Source organism: Syngnathoides biaculeatus, chromosome 17 (assembly GCF_019802595.1).
Source record: "Syngnathoides biaculeatus isolate LvHL_M chromosome 17, ASM1980259v1, whole genome shotgun sequence".
Taxonomy (NCBI): Eukaryota; Metazoa; Chordata; class Actinopteri; order Syngnathiformes; family Syngnathidae; genus Syngnathoides; species Syngnathoides biaculeatus.
Genome location: NC_084656.1, coordinates 2,439,632 through 2,459,985, shown reverse-complemented (window position 1 = coordinate 2,459,985; position 20,354 = coordinate 2,439,632). Strand labels below are relative to the sequence as shown.

General features: G+C 42.5%; 1 protein-coding gene across 7 annotated transcripts in view; it reads right to left on the bottom strand.

Moving 5' to 3' along the window:
- ythdc2 (YTH domain containing 2) overlaps positions 1-20,354 on the bottom strand; it is a 120,725-nt gene that overhangs the window by 92,036 nt on the left and 8,335 nt on the right. For all 7 annotated transcript variants that reach the window (XR_009798997.1, XM_061847669.1, XM_061847671.1 and 4 more), the window contains 3 exons: positions 14,766-14,932; positions 12,382-12,484; positions 10,003-10,165 (listed from right to left, as the gene is read on the bottom strand). Coding sequence is in view for 6 of the 7 variants with exons in the window: in XM_061847669.1 (XP_061703653.1) it covers positions 10,003-10,165; positions 12,382-12,484; positions 14,766-14,932 (433 nt within the window). In the remaining variant the exon portion in view is untranslated. The remainder of the gene's footprint in view (positions 1-10,002; positions 10,166-12,381; positions 12,485-14,765; positions 14,933-20,354) is intronic.

The window sequence follows — 20,354 nt, the reverse complement described above, 5'->3', positions numbered from 1 at the left end:
AAACACGTCCAAGCGGGGTGGAACAGTTGGCAGAAGGTGTCTGGTGTTCTATGTGACAGAAGAGTTTCCGCTAGAATGAAGGGCAAAGTCGATAAACCAGTGGTGAGCTCAGCGATGATGTACGAATTAGAGACGATGGCACTGAAGAAACAAAAGGAAGCAGAACGTGATGTAGCAGAAATGAAGATGTTGAGCTTCTCGCTTGCAGTGAACAGGTTGGATAGGATTAGAAATGAGCTCATAAGAGGGACAGCCAAAATTGGATGTTTTGGAGACAAAGTTAGCGGGAGCAGACTTGGATGGTTTGGACATGTTCAGAGGTGAGAGTGAGTATATTGGTAGAAGGGTGCTGACGATGGAGCTGCCAAGCAAAAGAGCGAGAGGGAGACCAAAGAAAAGGTTGATGGATGTTTTGAGGGAGTACATGAGGACAGTGGGTGTTAGAGAAGATAATTGAGGTTGGCTTAGATGGAAAAAGATGACACGCTGTGGCGACCCCAAACGGAACAAGCCGAAAGGAAAAGATTTATAAAATGTGAATTTTTTTTTTCCCATTTCTCCCTATACTATGTATCATGCCACTCTTGACTCTTGATCATTTTATGGGAGAAAAAAATGCATATTATACACGGGAAACTACAGTAAATAAAAAAATTCACAAGTGTATGTCAAGATTTTGGACACTTTGATTCCATTGATTGGAAGGATTTTGTGGATGACGTTCAAGACAATAATGCTTCTTCCCATAGAGCGAAAATAAAACTTCTTGAAAGACATACAATGTCAGCGTCGTGGCCTGTAAATAATCGACTAATGGAGATAAAAATTAAAGACAATGACATGGTGACAGACTGCAAAGCTGAGCTGATAAATAGCATTTAGAGCAGTGGTTCTTAACATGGGTTCGAGCGAACCCTCGGAGTTCGGTGGAGCCTCTGCCGCGGAGATCGAGACACACGGACTCATCATGTCTGTACGTCATCACTGGCTACAGATGATCATGTGACATTGCTTGGCCAATCAGTGCTGTGAGGAATTTAGTGCACTCAGGAGTGATCCAATGTGTGAATGCCATCGTAGTGTATTGTGTAATTAGTTTATTTTAATCCATACTATGTCGAGTTGTCGGATGAATATGTACAATATGGATTCCCATGTATTGTGGAACGGAATGGGAGTCACCGTCCTATCTGCATGATTTGCAATTCCAAGATGAGCAATTCTAGCCTCACATCGGCAAAACTAAAGGAACACTTCGAATAGCTCCATCTAGATGGGGAATATAAGAACACAATGCTTACTGAATTCAAGGTGAAGAGAGTCAGATTCAATGATAAGGCGATGTTGGATTAATTGGACAAAGTTATCTCGTATTTGCTCTCGGTTGTTTTTAATGCTTCTTTGCTTAACATGATGCAATCAAGAGCCCCATTGGGTGCCATGGAAACTTTTGCTGTGATAATGTGATGCAATCAAGTTACATTGGGTGCCGTGGAAACACCAGACAGTGATGCAGAAGACAATATAAAGACTGACGATCTCGAGAGGATGGTGAAGACATCACCAGGACTCATATTGGCTATTTTTGTCATGGTTGCTTCGTTTGTCACATTTGCTTTATTGTGATGCAGACCGTGCTCAGGAATAAAAATGAGGATTCGTGGAGATGTGATTAGAACGGGTCGGAGATTGTGAAAGAGACATTCCACATTCTCCTCGCGAGCCATGAGTTCCTCTTGTCTTCTTCCTTGAGAAATTGTACTTTAAATGTCCTGGGTTGCGTGAGCCTGGCTATCACTGGATGCTATATCACCGGACACGTCACTGACCATGTCCCTGAAGAAGCTGTCCCTGACTAAGCAAAAGGCTGTGTAAACCTGACAATTTGGTCCTTCGAGCCGGATCCCAAGATGCCTGAGGATTCCAGCGGGTGTGTTGAATACCAGAAAGACTGCGGCCCGCCAGCTGGAATCCAACGGTTGACGGAATCCAGAGGTCGAAAGAAGACAACAGGGTGAGTCCAATTTTTGTTTAAAAAGAGAGAAACTGGTTCAAAGAGTAAATGATGGGGAGTCATTAAACGCGTGTAAGGAGACACGATTAGACCTTGTGGATACTAGTCAATGGCAAGTAATTTGAGGGTGGCGGAGCCCTGTCGAGCACTTGTGTGTAAATTGCTTCGCAATAAATTCCATAAACACCCGTAACCGCATGTACAAGTGAAAATTGTGTGAAAGGAAAATACCACTAGCCTCTTAGTTGTAAATTTAACATGCCACTGGAAAACAAAGACAATAATTCTCCACTTGAAAGAGTTATAGAACAAATCCACTTAGAATTCCCAGAACAAAGCCACTTGGAACTCCTTAGGATTTGTTGACTAGTCCAAATTGACTAAAATGGGGAAAATATTGTAAGGAAAAACTTAGGGACAGACTCCAGTGTAAAGATTGGAAGTATATCGGAAAAATTAAATACAACACAAAACTAATATTTATATAAATGGATATCCAACATAATTTCACTGGTCAGTTAAAGACCCAGCAAATAGAGACCTTGCAAGAGTATATAATAACACGAGTAGTAATAAGTAGTAAAACAGATTTATAGAATAAATGGATGAAAATTGCATGAGATAGAGAAGAAAAAGTTGAGAGAAAGAAAATTAAATGTTTCATAGAAAAGATGGTGATGAGACAGGACTGGCATGACAAAGGAAAGTTGAAAATTAAGAACAGAGAGAAGTGAGTGCACGCTCCCTCTCTACCTCCAACTGCCTTTCGGAATATGACTTGACGTCACAAAAAAACGATCAACTGAGACGGAATGGACTTGGACAAAACTTTAAGGGGGGTGTGCCGACTGCACCTCAGGACATACCAAATAACCTCCCTTGTGTGCCTGACCCTGACACTATAATTCTCTCAGACCAGATGCAATATTCACCGTAATAGACAAAAGTAATGCATTTTTCTCAACCCCAGTGGGTAAAAAATGCCAAATTTGGTTTGCATTTATATTTGGAGTCTAAATTTCAACTCCATGGATCATTTAAATGATGTACCGATAGCTTCCAATGGCTCTTTTTAAGCATCTGGCTGAGGATGAGCACAAAACAAAAAAAACTCCAAATTTGCCAATAAAAGGTTAAATATTTTAGAATCTCTAAAGCCACAAACACAAACAAATTGTCAGTTTTAGGACTGACAAATGAATGCTGAATTTGGGTACCAAATTAGCCAAATTAACAGCTCCATTACACAAAATGATGCAATAAGGAAGACTTAAAACTGACATCATTGTTGAAATGGAGGGTTGAAGCAAAAAAAGGATTTTGTAACATAAAGAAAGCATTTGTGACAAGCGCGGTCTTGGTTTTGCCAAATTGTGATCTGATTTTTTTTTTTTTTTTTTTTTAAATCAAATGATAAATTTTAAAAAGGTCAATAAACCATCCATCCATTATCTACCAGTTTTCTGGGTCGGGTCGCGGGGGAAGTAGCTTCAGCAGGGATACCCAGACTTCCCTTTCCCAAGCCACTTCTTCCAGCTCTTCCAGAGGGATCCCGAGGCGTTCCCAAGGCAGCCGAGAGACATAGTCTCTCCAGCGTGTCCTGGGTCGTCCTTGGGGTCTCTTTCCGGTGGGACATGCCCGGAACACCTCACCAGGGAGGCGTCCAGGAGGCATCTGGATCTGATGCCACAGCCACCTCATCTGGCTCCTCTCAATGCGGAGAAGTAGCGGCTCGACACTGAGCCCTTCCCGGATGACCGAGCTTCTCACCCTACCTCTAAGGGAGAGCCCGGACACCCGGTGGAGGAAACTCATTTCGGCCGATTGTATCCGGGATCTTGTTCTTTCCGTCACGACCCACACCTCATGCCCATAGGTAAGGGTAGGAACGTCGATTGACTGGTAAATTGAGAGCTTTGCCTTTCGACTTAGCTCTCTCTTTACCACAACGGATCGATACAAAGTCCGCATCACTGCATATGCTGCACCAATCCGTCTGTCGATCTCCCGGTCCATTCTTCCCCCATTCGTGAACAAGACCCCAAGATACTTGAACTACTCCACTTGGGTAAGGATGTCATCCCCGACCTGGAGAGGGCACGCCACCCTTTTTCGACTGAGGACCATAGTATCGGATTTGGAGATGCTGATTCTCATGGCAGCCGCTTCACAATCGGCTGCTAATTGCTCCAGTGAGAGCTGGAGATCACGGCTTGATGAAGCCAACAGAACCACATCATCTGCAAAGAGCAGAGATGCGATGCTGAGGCCACCAAACCGGACACCCTCTAAGCCTCGGCTGCGCCTAGAAATCTGTCCATAAAAATTATGAACAAAATCGGTGACAAAGGGCAGCCTTGGCGAATCCGATTTATTGCCAGCAATGCGGACCTAACTCTGACAGCGGTCATACAGGGAGCGAACAGCTCGTATCAGGGGATTTGGTACCCCATACTCCTGAAGAACCCCCCACTAGACCTAGTCCTAGACCAATATTACAGATTCTACCAGCGCTCTTACCAGATAATTGTACTTTGGGAGTAATGACTAAAACAGTACCTGATAATGAATGTAGAAATTGTGATTCTGGATATCCATTGACTATTTTTGAAAAATGAAAAGCATTGTTTTCTGATGACGTAGCACCGAGTATTTCACTTGCTTCCATTTGCCAGGAATCGGAAACAAATTGGGAAATTTATCAGCAATGATTTATAAAATAATTTTGGTGATTGGAATTCATTGAAGCCATTGTCACATGCAGACATCTGGTAGTGGTGCGGAGATAACAGGCTTTTTAATAAATTGCCCAGAATGTAACATTGTACTTTATTCATCCCATGTCTGTTATTGAATCAACTTCAACTGTACAGGTAATTTCACTTGAACAATGGCATAGAAGAATGCAGCTGAATGGCAAGGATAAAATGATCCAACATACATTTGCGCATTGCTGTTCCCACGGTGTTCCAAGTGAGTATAAATTGGCTGACCAGTCAGCTGGATTTGAGTCCTTCCTGTGTTGATGGTGTGCAACCAACAAGAACGTAGAGAAAATAAATTACAGCCACTACAATGTACAAAATTGGGTAATTGGACTCAAAAGTGTCTTCGAGGCTCAGCATGAAGAACTCGCACCCACTTATTTATGCTATTTCAAAACTGAATAGCCATGGACATGCTCCTGCCTGAAAAAGGTGGTGGCTACGCTCTCTTTGGGAAGTGATGTTGCATCTTCATCCTGAACTGTATGGCTGTTGACGGTAGTCTGACCAGGGCTATAGAAGGCCTTAGGGTCCTCGACGGTAAGATGAATGAGCACTCTGGTGTTGACATCTCCATGTGGGACAAGTGGATGACTGTGTTCGGCAAATACAAAGCACTCGTCTAATCTATTTTAATTTCTATTGCGGTTTTTGAATGTGGTTGTTGCTGTATTGTCTCTCTCTGCGCTCTTGACTAAACAGAATATGATAATAGGAATAACCTGAGCTATCTCACACATGGAGAACAAGATGGCACAGATGTATCCTTTGCTGGGGACAAATCATGAGGGAGTATTTTAGCTGACTTGCCTGATTTGTTTCCAGATCCTGGCTGTTATGACGATGCATAAAGAACCATTTTTCCTCCGAGTGTATCATAAAGTATTTGAAGGTATGGCAAAGATCTATATTGGGTGATGTGAGAATTTAAGCAAGTATTAAACAGGAGGGCTATAAAGTTCTCGTATTTGGTCTCTTGGTTGTTTTTAATGCTTCTTTGCTTAATGTGATGCAATCAAGAGGCCCATTGGATGCCATGGAAACTTTTCCTATGATAATCCAGTTATTGCCAAGAAAGCCCTTGAGTTTTTTTTTTATACCATTTGTTACAAAATATCTTTCCAAGCAATCTTTTTCAAGAATACTGGACATAAAAATGAAGAAAAGGAACAGACTTTGCGATGAAAATGACATGAGAGTAGCACTTGCCATGGTGAAGCCACGCATTTCTGAACTGGTCTCTCAAAGGCAACAGCAGAGGTGACACAGATTTGCAGGTAAGTAATTTGTTCATGCAGTATATTGGTTTTGTTCTGCACAGTTCATTTTGAGCACCAGTAGAAAAACTATATGTCTTGAATTTTGAAAAAAAAAAAAAAATCATTTTATTTTGTACGAAAGTATGATCTAGTGAATGCGCATTTGAAACTGGTGAGGTTCGGTAGCTCTAACAAGGTTAAGAGCCACCGATTTGAAGGAAGTAGGAGCCAAATTGATGAAGAATATTTGTCAGTTGTTAAATTCCATGCCACACAAATTTGAAGCTGTTATAAAAGCCAGAGGAGCAACAACGTACTGTAATTTCTTGAGTATAATGTGTCCTGAAGTATAATGCACACCCCCAAATAAAATAGACAAAACAAAAAAAAGAAACAGGAAAATCTACCAATTTACAATGCACACCACCAATTTGCTGTTACCTATATGCTCAGAATATTAAGAATGATCTGTATATATATTTCGTTAGGATTGTACTTGTATTGTTTCTCAAAAAGCTGTCCATACAACAATCATTAATAATGTTCATTGTGGATGTGGTGATGTCGCGGTAATCTAATCTCGGGACAAGATAGAGGACACGCTTGTCCAAGTCCGTGTAACTGTCAGAACAGAACCCAACCAACTAAAATACTCACCCAACTAAAATAGATGTTCAATGATGGCATGACATTTTATTAATACTGTTAACACATAATAGTCTTAAAAATATAAACTACTTAAAATTTTTTGGAATTAAATATTTGTGCATAAAATGTGTGTGCATAGTGCAGTTTACTACATTTCACATCCTTGGCCAAGCCTTCAAAAGAACCATCTGACTCATCTCCAATCCGAAAAAGATCCATAGTAGCTACAGTGAAGAAAAGTATTTGAACACCCTGTTATATTGCAAGATTGCCCACTTAGAAATCATGGAGGGGTCTGAAATTTTCATTGTGGGTGCATGTCCACTATGAGAGAAATAATCTTAAAAGAAAAAATCCAGAAATCACAATGTATGATTAATGATTTGTGATACAGCTGCAAATAAATATTTGAACACCTATCAGCTAGAATTATGACCCTCAAAGACCTGTTAATCCGTCTTTAAAAGTCCACCTCCACTCCATGCATTATCCTGAATCAGATGCACATGTGTGAGGTCGTTAGCTGCATAAAGACACCTGTCCACTCCATACAATCAGTAACACTTAAACTTGTAACATGGCCAAGACCAAAGAGCTGTCCAAAGACACCAGAGATGAAATTGTACAACTCCACACGGCTGGAAAGGGTTACAGAGAAATTGCCAAGCAGCTTGGTGAAAAATGGTCCACTGTTGGAGCAATCATTAGAAAATGGAAGAAGCTAAACATGACGGTCAATCTCAATTGGAATGGAGCGCCATGGAAGAAATACACCTCGTGGGGTCTCAGTGATCCTTAGAAAGGTGAGGAATTAGACCAGGACTACACAACAGGACTTGGTCAATGACCTGAAAAGAGCTGGGACCACCGTTTCCAAGGTGACTGTTGGTAATAAACTACGACGTCACGGTATGAAATCATGCATGGCACGGAAGGTTCCCCTGCTTAAACCAGCGCGTCAAGAAGACCATTCTTAAATTTGCCAATGACCATTTGGATGATACAAAGGTGTCATGGGAGAAGATGTTGTGGTCAGATGAGACCAAATTTGAACTTTTTGGTCATAATTCCACTAACCGTGTTTGGGGGAAGACAAATGATGAGTTCCATCGCAAGAACACCATCCCTATTGTAAAGCATGGGGGTGATAGCATCATACGCTGAGGGTGTTTTTCTGCACATGGAACAGGACAACTGCACTGTATTAAGGAGAGGATGACCACGGCCATGTATAGTGAGATTTTGGGGAAAAACCTCTTTCCCTCAGTCAGCGCATTGAAGATGGGTCGTGGCTGGATCTTTCAACATAACAATGACCTGAAGCACACAGCCAGGAAATCCAAGGAGTGCCTCCGTAAGACGCATATCAAGGTTCTGGCATGGCCAAGCCAGTCTCCAGACCTAAACCCAATAGAAAATCTTCGGAGGTAGCGGACACTCCGTGTTTCTCAGCGACAACCCAGAAACCTGTCTGATCTAGAGAAGATCTGTGTGGAGGAGTGAGCCAAAATCCCTCCTGCAGTGTGTGCAAACCTGGGGAACAACTACAGGAAACATTTCACTTTCGTAATTTCAAACAAAGGCTACTGTACCAAATATTAACATTGGTTTTCTCAGGTGTTCAAATGCTTATTTGCAGCTGTATCTCATAGATAAATCATTTAACAAAAAAAAAAATTATCCATTGTGATTTCTGGATTTTTCTTTTTAGATTATCTCTCTCACAGTGGACATGCACCTAGATGAAAATTTCAGACCCATCCATGATTTCTAAGTGGGAGAACTAGCAGGGTGTTCAAATACTTATTTTCTTCACTGTACCTTTGGTTCATCACTATGGAACTCATTGATGACTTGGTACAGTTGCGGTGCCTCTTGCATTGCATCATGACCATCCCATCTTGCTCCCACAGCATGTCATCCTCTCTGCCATCCATGGCGTTTGTGCGGAAACATTTTTTTAATCCCAAGAGTTTGGGTTGCGCAGCCACTCGCCCTCCATTTGGCTCCAATCTCTAGAAGCTTTCACGATGGTGTCTGGTGGTTATTAAAACAACGTGAGCGCAGAAACGAGCGTAATTGGCACATTTTAAAAAAAGCGAGCATTTCGCTCTCCTGTTTTCTTTTTTGTTTTTTTTTTAATGTGCCCATGACGATCATACCACGTAGTTTGAGCTCACGTTGTTTCGGACTGCTACGCTACTTCCAGGTTGGTGGCGATACAGGCACGAGTGTTGACATTTCTTTCAAAATCAGATGCACAACTAGCTAGTCGACATTTTTAGTCTCAGATTAAGTTCAAACAAAATCACACGGAGTCGTTTCTGATCTTTGGTGCAGTAGCAACAAACATGCTACACTAACGATCGTAAAATGCAAGCTCCCCAAGGAGTACATTACCGTAATATTTATATAAATGTGTAACATAATATCATATTGAAATGTATATGTATACATTTTTTACGACTCTATGTACCTGTATAAAACTATATAATGTGATTGTATTTTTTATTTTTCATCCATACGTAAATATAATGCGTTCTATTAATTTTTGAAAGAAAATTACTCATTTGAGAAATTACGGTACTAGTGGTGTCATATTTACTCCCCCCAGGTCACAATTCCATGTCTTTCCCCTCAGAATTGAGCAAATCCATATAGTTTCCTCTACTTGCCCAAAAAATTTTATTTTGACAGGCAAGAGAGAATTTGTCTTTTTTTTGTGTGTCTGTGTGCGTGTGTGTGTGTGTGTGTGTGTGTGTGTGTGTGTGTCTTAAAGCTAACAGGCTCGTATTTTTATGGGTTTTTTTGTTGTGGAACTTCCGTCATTTTTTTTTACCCCTCAAAAATGTAAATAGCATCCGATTTTCCTCAGGGGTGGTGATCCCATAAATTTTGCAAGAGGTTGTAAATGACCCAGATGAAGTTTTATCAAGTTTCGTGATCGGCGATACTCTGAATCTGTCTTGTGACAGGCTCAAACTCAACCTTTACAGCCTGCAAAATTTCAGATCTTCCAAAACTGAATTGGTGAATAGACAACATAAATGTTTCTGGCATTCTAAAATGCCTCTCATTTTTCCTATTCCTCCTTGCCACAGCAAACAGTCATAGAATCTATACTTTGCTCTCTTTTAGACCATTTAGGCTTTAGATATTTTGCTTATGAGGTGGATTTACTGTGCAACCGTGAAAATAATTTCATCTTAATATTGGAGTAAAAAAACGACCATTAGCTCAAACACACCAATAATTAGACCATATTGAAAAGCAACTACTTCATCTTAGCTTTCAAAGTCAGTTTAAGATCGCTTACGATAAACGACGGGACACGACCAAGCGTCGAAGTACTTGAGGAACAAATCAACATCCAGAGATGCACTGGAGAGAATCAGTTTTACTGCAGGAAACTGTTGCAGTACATCAAGCATCTTCGTGAGCAGAAAGTCAGTAAGACCATCACGCTCATGCACCTCATCCTTTAAAAACACAGTAAAGCCAGTTAGCATGGTAATTTAATCAGCAAACTACCTACTGTATGAATTAGGGGTGGGACTTAAGTCATAAAAATTAAATAGAGATTCTGTAACTTGTTTTGATGAATTGCAAACTTAAATTGTAGAATAATATATCCGAAAAAGCAACATGGCCAAGCTTATCATCCTCTCTCAAAAGGAGAGCCTGGACAGGGGATTCTACTACAGGGCCCTCCCTACCCACTTGCCAATTCGCCATATGCAAACACATAATGAGGTCTGGCAAGTAAAGTTTTAAAATGGCGAAAAAAATTGGCGAACGTGTAAATTGGCTGTTTATCCTAGCATACAATTCTGTAGTGTTATAAACTTTTATATATATTACAAGAATTCGTATTGGATTCCTGCCTTTAGCGTGCCGAAAATTTGGAAGGAAGCTGTACCGGAAGTTGAGCGAATAATTCTTCACATCGGAGACAACTGCATCCGAGTTCCGCATCAAACCTAGGCTTTCTCGCCATCGGTTCATGCTACCTGTGGATGCTACAGAAAATTTATAAACCTTTAGGATTATCTTCCAAAAAACAATGGATGGCAGTGGTATACAGTAAGTGCAGCTTGTCAGCTGCCAACTTTGATGGATGCCCATTACATGGGAAAGACACCCAATACAACTTTGTTTGTCAGAAAATCTACTCCCCCCGTGCAGGGCAGAGCCGATTCGCCAGGAATGGTTTTCGAAATTCAAATGGCTCAAATTGAGGGACTCACATTTTTTTTGCCAATGATGTCAATACATGAAGATGTATTGACAGTGGAAGAAAAAAATGTTCTGACGCGGAAAATCATTGGTGGTGCCAAAGTTGGATAACTTTGTGCAGCATCAGCAGACAGCTGATCACAAGTTTGCTGCTACTCCAAAGAGGTAGTTGATATAGAATGTGGCTTCAGCAGTAAAAACAGCAGAATCTTTTTGCTTGGAATCATGCAAAAACTTAAGTGTTGAACAGTGATGTATTTTCTACATTCATGAGTATAGAAGAGGATTGAGAAACTTATTTTTATGACACATCTGTTACTTAATGTATAGATTCAGTTACCAATTAAAATATAATTCCTTGTATCACATTTACAAGTTATTTGTATGCATGTAACCTGTAGAACAAGAAAGAGTATAAGTCATGTTTGGAGGAAGATGAATGAGGAGTTCTATCCCAAGAACACCGTCCCTACTGTGAAGTATGGGGGTGGTAGCCTCATGCATTGGGGGTGTTTTTCTGCACATGGGACAGGACGACTGCGGTGTGTTAAGGAGATGATGACAGCGGCTGAGATTTTGGGGAACAACCTATTTCCCTCAGTCAGAGCATTGAAGATGGGTCGTGACTGGGTCTTTCAACATGTCAATGACCCAAAGCACACAACCAGGAAAACCAAGGAGTGGCTCCGTAAAAAGCATATCAAGGTTCTGGCATGGCCAGTCTCCAGACCTAAACCCAATAGAAAATTTTGGGAGGGAGCTGAAACTGTGTTTCTCAGCGACAGCCCAGAAACCAGTCTGATCTAGAGAAGATCTGTGTGGAGTGGGCCAAAATCCCTCCTGCAGTGTGGCAAACCTGGTAAACAACTACTCGCTATCCGGCCGAGCTCACGGCTCCGCCGCTCTGTATGGAAGTATTCCTCAGTCTTCCTGATCAACCAATACTGCTATTTCTTCACAGATGAGGATAAATCAGAGAAATCAGCGCTGGGCATAATGGTGTCCCATGTAATTGAGCGTTTGGGACGGCACGTAACACATCACATATGCCAACGTAGGTCATGTGACTCGTGAAAATGGCAGCACCCCTGAAAATTTGTAATTGTTGATAAAAATCTTCTCAAAACACTTAAATGAGATTGTATTTAACATCACTGTGTCGAGATAGAGTACATATTACATGACCTATTGGATACATTGTTAATGCAAACCACTGGAATTCCCCTTTAAGGTAGCCCAGCTCAGAGGTGTGCGTCAATGTAACCAGTGTACCAGGAAATAATGCTCTAACATAGAACCAGCGTTGTGTGGAACACAAAATGCAATTAAATTGTATTGTATCAACTTGTTTGTAAATCGTGATTAATGCATTAAAATCCCATCCCTAGTACAAACAGAATATCTAATTACAAATAGTGATCCCTCAACCATGTTCACAGTAGAGAATTTCATTCCTTACCACAATGACGTGTGTGACAGATGTCAGAGCGGCATCTCGAGCCATCAATGTCTTGAGTAAAACTCCAGTGGTACAGAAGGTTAGCAGAGTCTTTGGAGAAACCCTTCAGATTCAAAGTCAAGAGTCATTTGTGCAATCTCACCAAGACTGAAAGGTTTATTAATCTGAATTGTGTTCTTAAGAGGGTTTCTTTTGCTAAACTCTTAATATTTTCCCAAAAGTGTGAAACTCAAAGTCAATTCTGACCCATCTGTATAAAAGTATGGTAACACACATAGAAGAACAAAATGGCTGCCTCTACAATATGGGTGATAATGAAAGAATGTGCCTCAAACATGATTTTGTCACCACATGGATCTCCCATGACAGAAGGTTCTGAAATGATCTTGGCATCACTTTAAGCAATACATTTTAGACCCTTAAGAACATTTCACGGGGTATGTTAATTTGACCTATCGATTGTACAGCCAGTGTTGTACCTGGTTGAATGAAATGAGTGAAACTTCATGAAGTAGTACTTTTAATACCATACACCTCACAAGCACCCCAAAAAAAAAAAAACCCACACATTATGCAGCCTAACAAGCTCGTGCTAGCACTACCGGTTGTACATAAACATTTCGGAGTTATGTTGAATCATGCTTTAAAGCCTGGGTCAGGAACCTATGGCTCAGGAGCCAAATTAGCTCTTTTGATACTTGCTTATGGCTTGGAGAGCCCTCATAACGAACAAACCTCGCTATCTCTTCTCCCTGTAGCATCACTCTTCCCCCTCCACTTTTCTCATTCACGCACATATATTCTGTTTTACTTCGGATAATCTTCATTCCTCAAATATTTAGGGTCAACAATCCAGAGCAATGGTGAGTGTGGTAAGGAAGTGAAGAAACGGGTCCAAGCAGGTTGGAACAGATGGCGAAAGGTGTCTGGTGTGTTATGTGACAGAAGAGTCTCTGCTAGGATGAAGGGCAAAGTTTACAAAACAGTGGTGAGGCCGGCCATGATGTACGGATTAGAGACGGTGGCAATGAAGAAACAACAGGAAGCAGAACTGGAGGTGGCAGAAATGAAGATGAGGTTCTCGCTCAGAGTGAGCAGGTTGGATAGGATTAGAAATGAGCTCATTAGAGGGACAGCCAAAGTTGGATGTTTTGGAGATAAGATTCGAGAGAGCAGACTTCGATGGTTTGGACATGTTCAGAGGCGAGAGAGTGAGTATATTGGTGGTAGGGTGCTGAGGATGGAGCTGCCAGGCAAAAGGGCGAGAGGAAGACCAAAGAGAAGGTTTATGGATGTGGTGAGGGAAGACATAAGGGCAGTTGGAGTCAGAGAGGAAGATGCAGGAGATAGGCTAAGATGGAAAAAGATGACACGCTGTGGCGACCCCTGACGGGACAAGCCGAAAGGAAAAGAAGAAGTCAACAGATGTCAAATTCCCCAATAAACTAATCTCAGCTTTGAATGACTTTAGCCCTGTTGCCCTAACCTTTGAAGTAATGAAGGTCTTTGAACACCTCATGCTGGACCATCTAAAGATCATCACAAGTCCCTACCGGAACCCCTGCACTCTGCCTACCGAGTAAAAAGGTCTGTGGATGACGCAACAGACATGGGACTGCACTTCATTCTAGAACAGCTTAACGGTACGGGGACCTAGACGATGATCCTGTCCATTGACTTCAGCTTTTCATTCAACACAATCATCCCCGAACTCCTCTCGCCAAGGTTCCCCAGGTCAGTGTCCCGTCTGCCATTGGATTTGACAGCTTACTGCAGGTGAGGCTGGGGGACACCACTTCATCCACACAGACCACACGCACTGGGGCGCCCTCAGGATCTATCCTCTCTCACTGCACAAACGATGATACCTAAATGCATACAGCTGTCAAACTCCTTAGGTCTCCAGACAACACCACAGTCATTGACCAAATCATTCTTAAACAATTATACATTTATATTGTACTCACTGCAGTATTCTCACCACTCTGAACTAGTTACATATCTTTTGTTGACAAATACTGGCCTTTAATGTGCTTGTGAAGTATTTGCACCATTTGCACTACTGACACTTAAAGATTATCACACTACTAGTCACTTTAAAGTTCTTACATTTCTGGAAGTCTCTCATTTGCACAATGGTCACTGCATGAGATTATTGCTCATTAATCATCAAAAATGTTATCAATTGCAAGAGGACACTTCATTTGCACAATAGTTAATAAAAATAAAAAAGAAAAAAGAAAAAACAAGATTGTATTGGCATGACCAAATTACACCCAACCTTTCATTGCAGGAAATATATTTTTTACACCACTGTAGAGCCATGAAAATTACAATTAACTTGGAAATTTTGAAACGAAAGGGGATTTTCTTGTAAATTTTACCTGCTCTCTAGTCTTATGTGATAGCCGACAGTCTTGCCAATTGTCTCTCCCCTCTCAGCTGCCACTCTCTCAGAGACAGTGATGGCAGCCAGACGTCTGGGCTGAGTACAGAAGATTTTGCAGCACTCTCCTTTCTTGGTGCAGTCATCCAGCAGAAACTGTGGAATCTGACCAAACATACAGGTGTATTAATTTTACACAAAAACCATATCTAATTCCCGTTAAATGTTTAACTTTTTAAACAAGAAAATTAATCCCAATGGTTTTTTACCCTTTTTGGAAATTGAAGGGCTGTAAAACATTCATGTGTATACAGTAGTGTTCAAAATAATAGCAGTCCAATGTGACTAACCAGACTAATCCAGATTTCCAGTATACATTTTTACCAGCATTTTGTTAAAAAGGGTGTGTTAAAAAAAAAGTGCGGCATTCAATTAGTGAGATCATCATTTTTTTGAAAAACAAGTGTGAATCAGGAGGGCCCTATTTAATGTGCCACTGTCACCAAAAACATTAAAATTAGTATGTTGTTTACAAAAAAACAAACAAATAAAAATAACAAAAAAATCAGCCGGAATAGAATCAGCCGTTTGTTCACAGCATGTCAGAATGTTGCCATATGTAGATTTTTTTACCATGAAAAATCTGCTGACTGCGTGGGGTTGGAAAAAAAAAAGCAGAAAGTGACGTATAATACGTACAACTTCAGCTGCATGTATAGGCAAGAGTTTTTTCTCTGTTTTTGCTAAAATGCCGGTCGTTGTGGTGCTGAAATTTCCTCAAATACTCGGGAGGATGGATTCACTCTTCACACGTTTCCAAAAGACCCGATTCGTCGCAAATAATGGATTGCACAGGTGCAAAGGAGAAGAGCTGTGTGGATTCCAAATAACAGGTGAGTATAGAGCTCTTATATATGTTGGGGGGGAGACAAATTTGTCAGTTTATAGCATCTGTTACGTGTGAATTTACAATCTCCTTGGTCAAACCAGCAAAATATAAGCAGCAGTATTGCGTGTAAGACAATTTAAATCACACACACACACACAACAACACAAAACATCCATCCATCCATCCATTTTCTACTGCTTCTCCAGGGATACCCAGATTTCTCTTTCCCCAGCCACTTCTTCTGTCTCTTCCATAGGGATCCTGAGGTGTTTCCAGGCCAGCCGAGAGACAGTCTCTCCAGCGTGTACTGAGTCGTCCCCAGGGTCTCTTTCCAGTGGGACATGCCCGGAACACCTCACCAGGGAGGCGTCCGGATCAGATGCCCCAGCCACCTCATCTGGCTCCTCTCAATGCGGAGGAGCAGCGGCACAACAGTGAGCCCCTCCCAGATGACCGAGCTTCTCACCACTCACTGTGTAAGCCTGGACACCGTGCAGAGGAAAATCACTTCGGCCGCTTGTATCCGAGATCTTGACCTACAGCTCGTGCCCATAGGTGAGGGTAGGAACGTAGGTCGACTGGTAAATTGAGAGCTTCATCTTTCGACTTAGCTCCCTCTTAACCACAACGGAAAGAAACAAAGGGAGGCTGAGGAGTGTGATCCCCCTAGAGTTGGAACACACCCTCCGGTCGCCTTTCTTGAAAAGGGGGACCAACATCATCAGTCTGCCAATCCAGAGGAACTGTCCCCGATGTCCACGCAATCTTGTAGAGGCATGTCAACCAGGACAGCCCCACAACATCGACAACCTTTAGGAACTCCAGGCAAATCCAGGTTAAAAATGCACGATAGGACTCCTTCAGGTTGACAGCATCCCTCACTGTTGGTGTCCATCAACGTGTTCTGGGGTAGCCGCCACGACAAGCACAGACCACCTTACGGCCACAGATCTGGTCGGCCGCCTCAGCAATGGAGGTGCGGAACATTGTCCACTTGGAATCAATGTCCCCCGCCTCCCTCGGAACATGAGCAAAGTTGTTTCGGAGGTGGGAGTTTTGAAATTCCTTCTGACAGGGGAATCTGCCAGCCATTCCCCAACGGACCCTCACAAAACGTTTGGGGCTTCCACGTCAGAACGGTATCTTCCCCCACCATCAGCACCAACTCACCACCAAGTGGTGATCAGTTGACAGCGCCGCCTCTCTCTTTACTAGAGTGTCCAAGACATGGTCGTAAGTCCGATGACACGACTACAAAGTCAATCATCGGACTGCGACCCAGGGTGTCCTGGTGCCAGGTGCACATTTGGACACCCTTATGTCTGAACATGCTGTTTGTTATTGACAATCTGTGATTAGCACAAAAGTCCAATAACAGAACACAGCTCGGGTGCTTATCGGGGGGGCTGTTCTTCCCAATCACGCCCTCCCAAGTCTCACGATCATTGCCCACGTGAAAATTAAAGTTCCCAAGCAGAATGGTAGAGTCTCCAGAGGGAGCTCTGAACTGCTGTTTGGTGCATCAGCACAAACAACAGTCAGGACTCTTCCCCCTACCTGAAGGCGGAGGGAGGCTACCCTCTCATCCACCGGGGTAAACGCTAACGTACAGGCCCAGAGATGGGGGGCAATGAGTATACCCACACCTGCTCGGCGTCTCTCGCCGTGGGCAACTCCAGAGTGGAACAGAGTCCAACCCCTCTCAAGAGGAGTGGTACCGGAGCCCAAGGGGTGGGTAGCGGAGAGTCCGACTATATCTAGTCGGAACCTCTCGACCTCATGCACCAACTCGGGGTTCTTCCTTGCCAAAGAGGTGACATTCCATGTCCTTAGAGCTAGTTTCTGTAGCTGGGGATCAGATCGGCAAGGTCCATGCCTTTGGCCACTGCCCAGCTCACATCGCACCCAACCCCTATGGCCCCTGTCACAGGTGGGGAGCCCATAGGAAGGGGGACCCTTTCAGGTTCTGCCTGGCCGAGCCCCATCTCCAGGCCTGGCTCCAGAGGGCCCTGGTGTCCCGCGTCTGGTCAAAGGAAACCAAGATCAACATTTACATTCGTCATCGGGGTTTTAGAGTCATACTTTGTCTGGCCCCTCACCTAGGATCTTTTTGCCATGGGTGACCCTACCACCAGGGCTGTGAAGCCCCAAAAACTTAGCTCCTAGGATCATTGAGAAACATAAACCCCTCCAACATGATAAGGTGCTTGAGGAGGGGCAACACAAAACAACTAACACAAAATGCAAGTACAATGACAGTTAAGTCGCGTGTCACACGAGCTAACTAGCCAAACGACGTACAGTGAAAGTCAAACGAATGTTCCAAGTAGGCGAATGTTAGTTCCAGCGAATGTTCGAAGTCGAGGCAGAAGACACTGTGGGTTCCAAAAGCAGTAGTGGGGGTAAAGAAGCTCCGTCGACAGCCATCCTCCACATTCCAGACATCTGCGTCCGACGACGTAAGTGATTCCTTTTCCCAGAATGTAACAAAAGATCCACGTCAGAATAACTTAATAGAGTACGTAAGCAAGGGGTGCTCAATGTGTCGTGTCGATGTGCGCGGGCCGCCGTTAGCGGTGGCACGGGCCCCTGCTCCCCTGACACGGAGGTGGGTTGGGGAGGGAAGAGATTGTTTTGCAGAAGAAGCAGGAAGTGATGCTTTTTTTTTTTTTTACAGACACCAACACTGGCGGGTTCATGTGTTTATACAAGTTTTACCGGCGGGAAAGAACCTGTGTTTTCCTGTGTATTAGCCAAAATGCCATCTCATGTTGCTGGATTTAGCTCGAACACTTGGGAGGATGGATTCACGTCACACTTTTCCAAAAGACCCTGTTCGTCATGAAAGATTGATTGCACAGGTTCAAAGGACGAGGGTTTTGTGGGTTCTAAATGACAGGTACCGTAATTTTTCAAGTATAATGCGTCCTGAAGTATAATGCGCACCCCCAAAGTTGACCTAAAAAAATAAAAAAAATAAAAAAAAAAAAATCAGGAAAACCCTTCTACCAATCTACAATGTGCACCACCAATTTGCTCCTACCCATATGCTCAAAATATTAGGAAGTATCTATTTAAATTTGAGGTCTATACTTGTATTGTTTTTCAAAAAACCGTACAACAATCGTTAAAAATAACCATTGTGCACGTGCTGACGTAGCTGTAATATAATCTCGGGACAGGCCACAGGACACACTTGTCCTGGTCCTTGTAATTGTCAGAACAGAATGCCTCAACCAACTAAAATAAATGCTCAATGATGGCATAACATTTTATTAATACTATTGATAACATATATTACAGTTTTAAATAAACTACTGAACGCTGTTTGACTTAAACGTTTTTTTGCATTAAATATTTGTGCATAAAATGTTTGTACATAGTGCAGTTTATCCTCTACATTACACATCCTTGCGTAAGACTTCAAAAGGAACATCTGTAAAATATCCATCATAGCTACCTTTGGTGACTTGGTCCAGTTCTGGTGCCGCTTGAATTCATGAACACTGATCCTATTTTGCTTACACAGCATGTCATCCTCTGTGTCATCCATGGCGTTTGTGGGGAAACATTTTTTTGAAAACCAAGAGTTTTGGTTCCGCACCGCAGCCTCTCACCTACCTGATGCCATAGCTTTCCTATGACATCAGATGGCTATCAAAACAACGTGATCTCAAACTACGTAGAAACGGGGTAATGGGCACATTTTAAAAAATAGCGACCAATTCAATTGTGTGCACTCTCCCATTTTTTTTTTATGTGCCCATGACGTTCGTATTACGTAGTTTGAGCTCATGTTTTTATACCCACCTGAAGCCATTGAGGCGAGCTATCATTGTTTCGGGTTCTGTGATGACATTTCTTTTAAAAGCAGCTGAAAAACTACCCGTGGAGTCAACATTCTTTGTCTTGGTTTAAGTTAAACTCCCGGGCAGTCGTTTCTGATCTTTGGTGCAGTAGCAACAAAGATGTTACGTTACGATCGTAAAGTGCAAGCTCCCCGTGGAGGTCATAGAGTTCCGTTTGGGGGTGCACATTAACGTAATAAATATAAATGTGTAACATAAGACGTAAAATATGTATATGTATTGTTTTTAACCACTTTATGTACCTGTATATAACTATACAGTGTGATTGTATTTTTTATTTTTCATCCATACCTAAATATATAATGCACTCTTAACTTTTTGAAAATATTTTTTGAAAAATTTGCACATTTGAGAAATTATGGTATGTGTGCATAGTGCGAGTTAAAAAAAAAAAAAAAAAAAGTACGTAATCCTCCTCTCAGAACGTAACAAAACATCCGCGTCATAACTTAATAAAGTATGTAAGTCAGAGTTGCTAAATGTGTCGATGTGCGCGGTCCGGCGTTGTTCATAGCCACCGCCGGGGCCAGCGTTGTTCTTCACCACCGCCACCGGGGTTGTTCTTCGCCGCCGGGGCCAGTGTTGTTCATCGGCGCCGTGGAGGTGGATCGGGCGAAGAGGTGATTTGGTGGTGTGCAGGAGGAGAACGGAGCTCCCACCCCCACTGGCCACCGGTACTTGGGCACCCCTTAAGTAGTTACTTCGCCCGGCACGGGTCCTCCTGAGTATGCTACATACTGTCATACATATTGTCGGGGAGTCTGTTGTTAGTTAGAAGTGATCCGCATATCATCTAAATATGGCTCGAGACGATAGGGTAATATTGCCC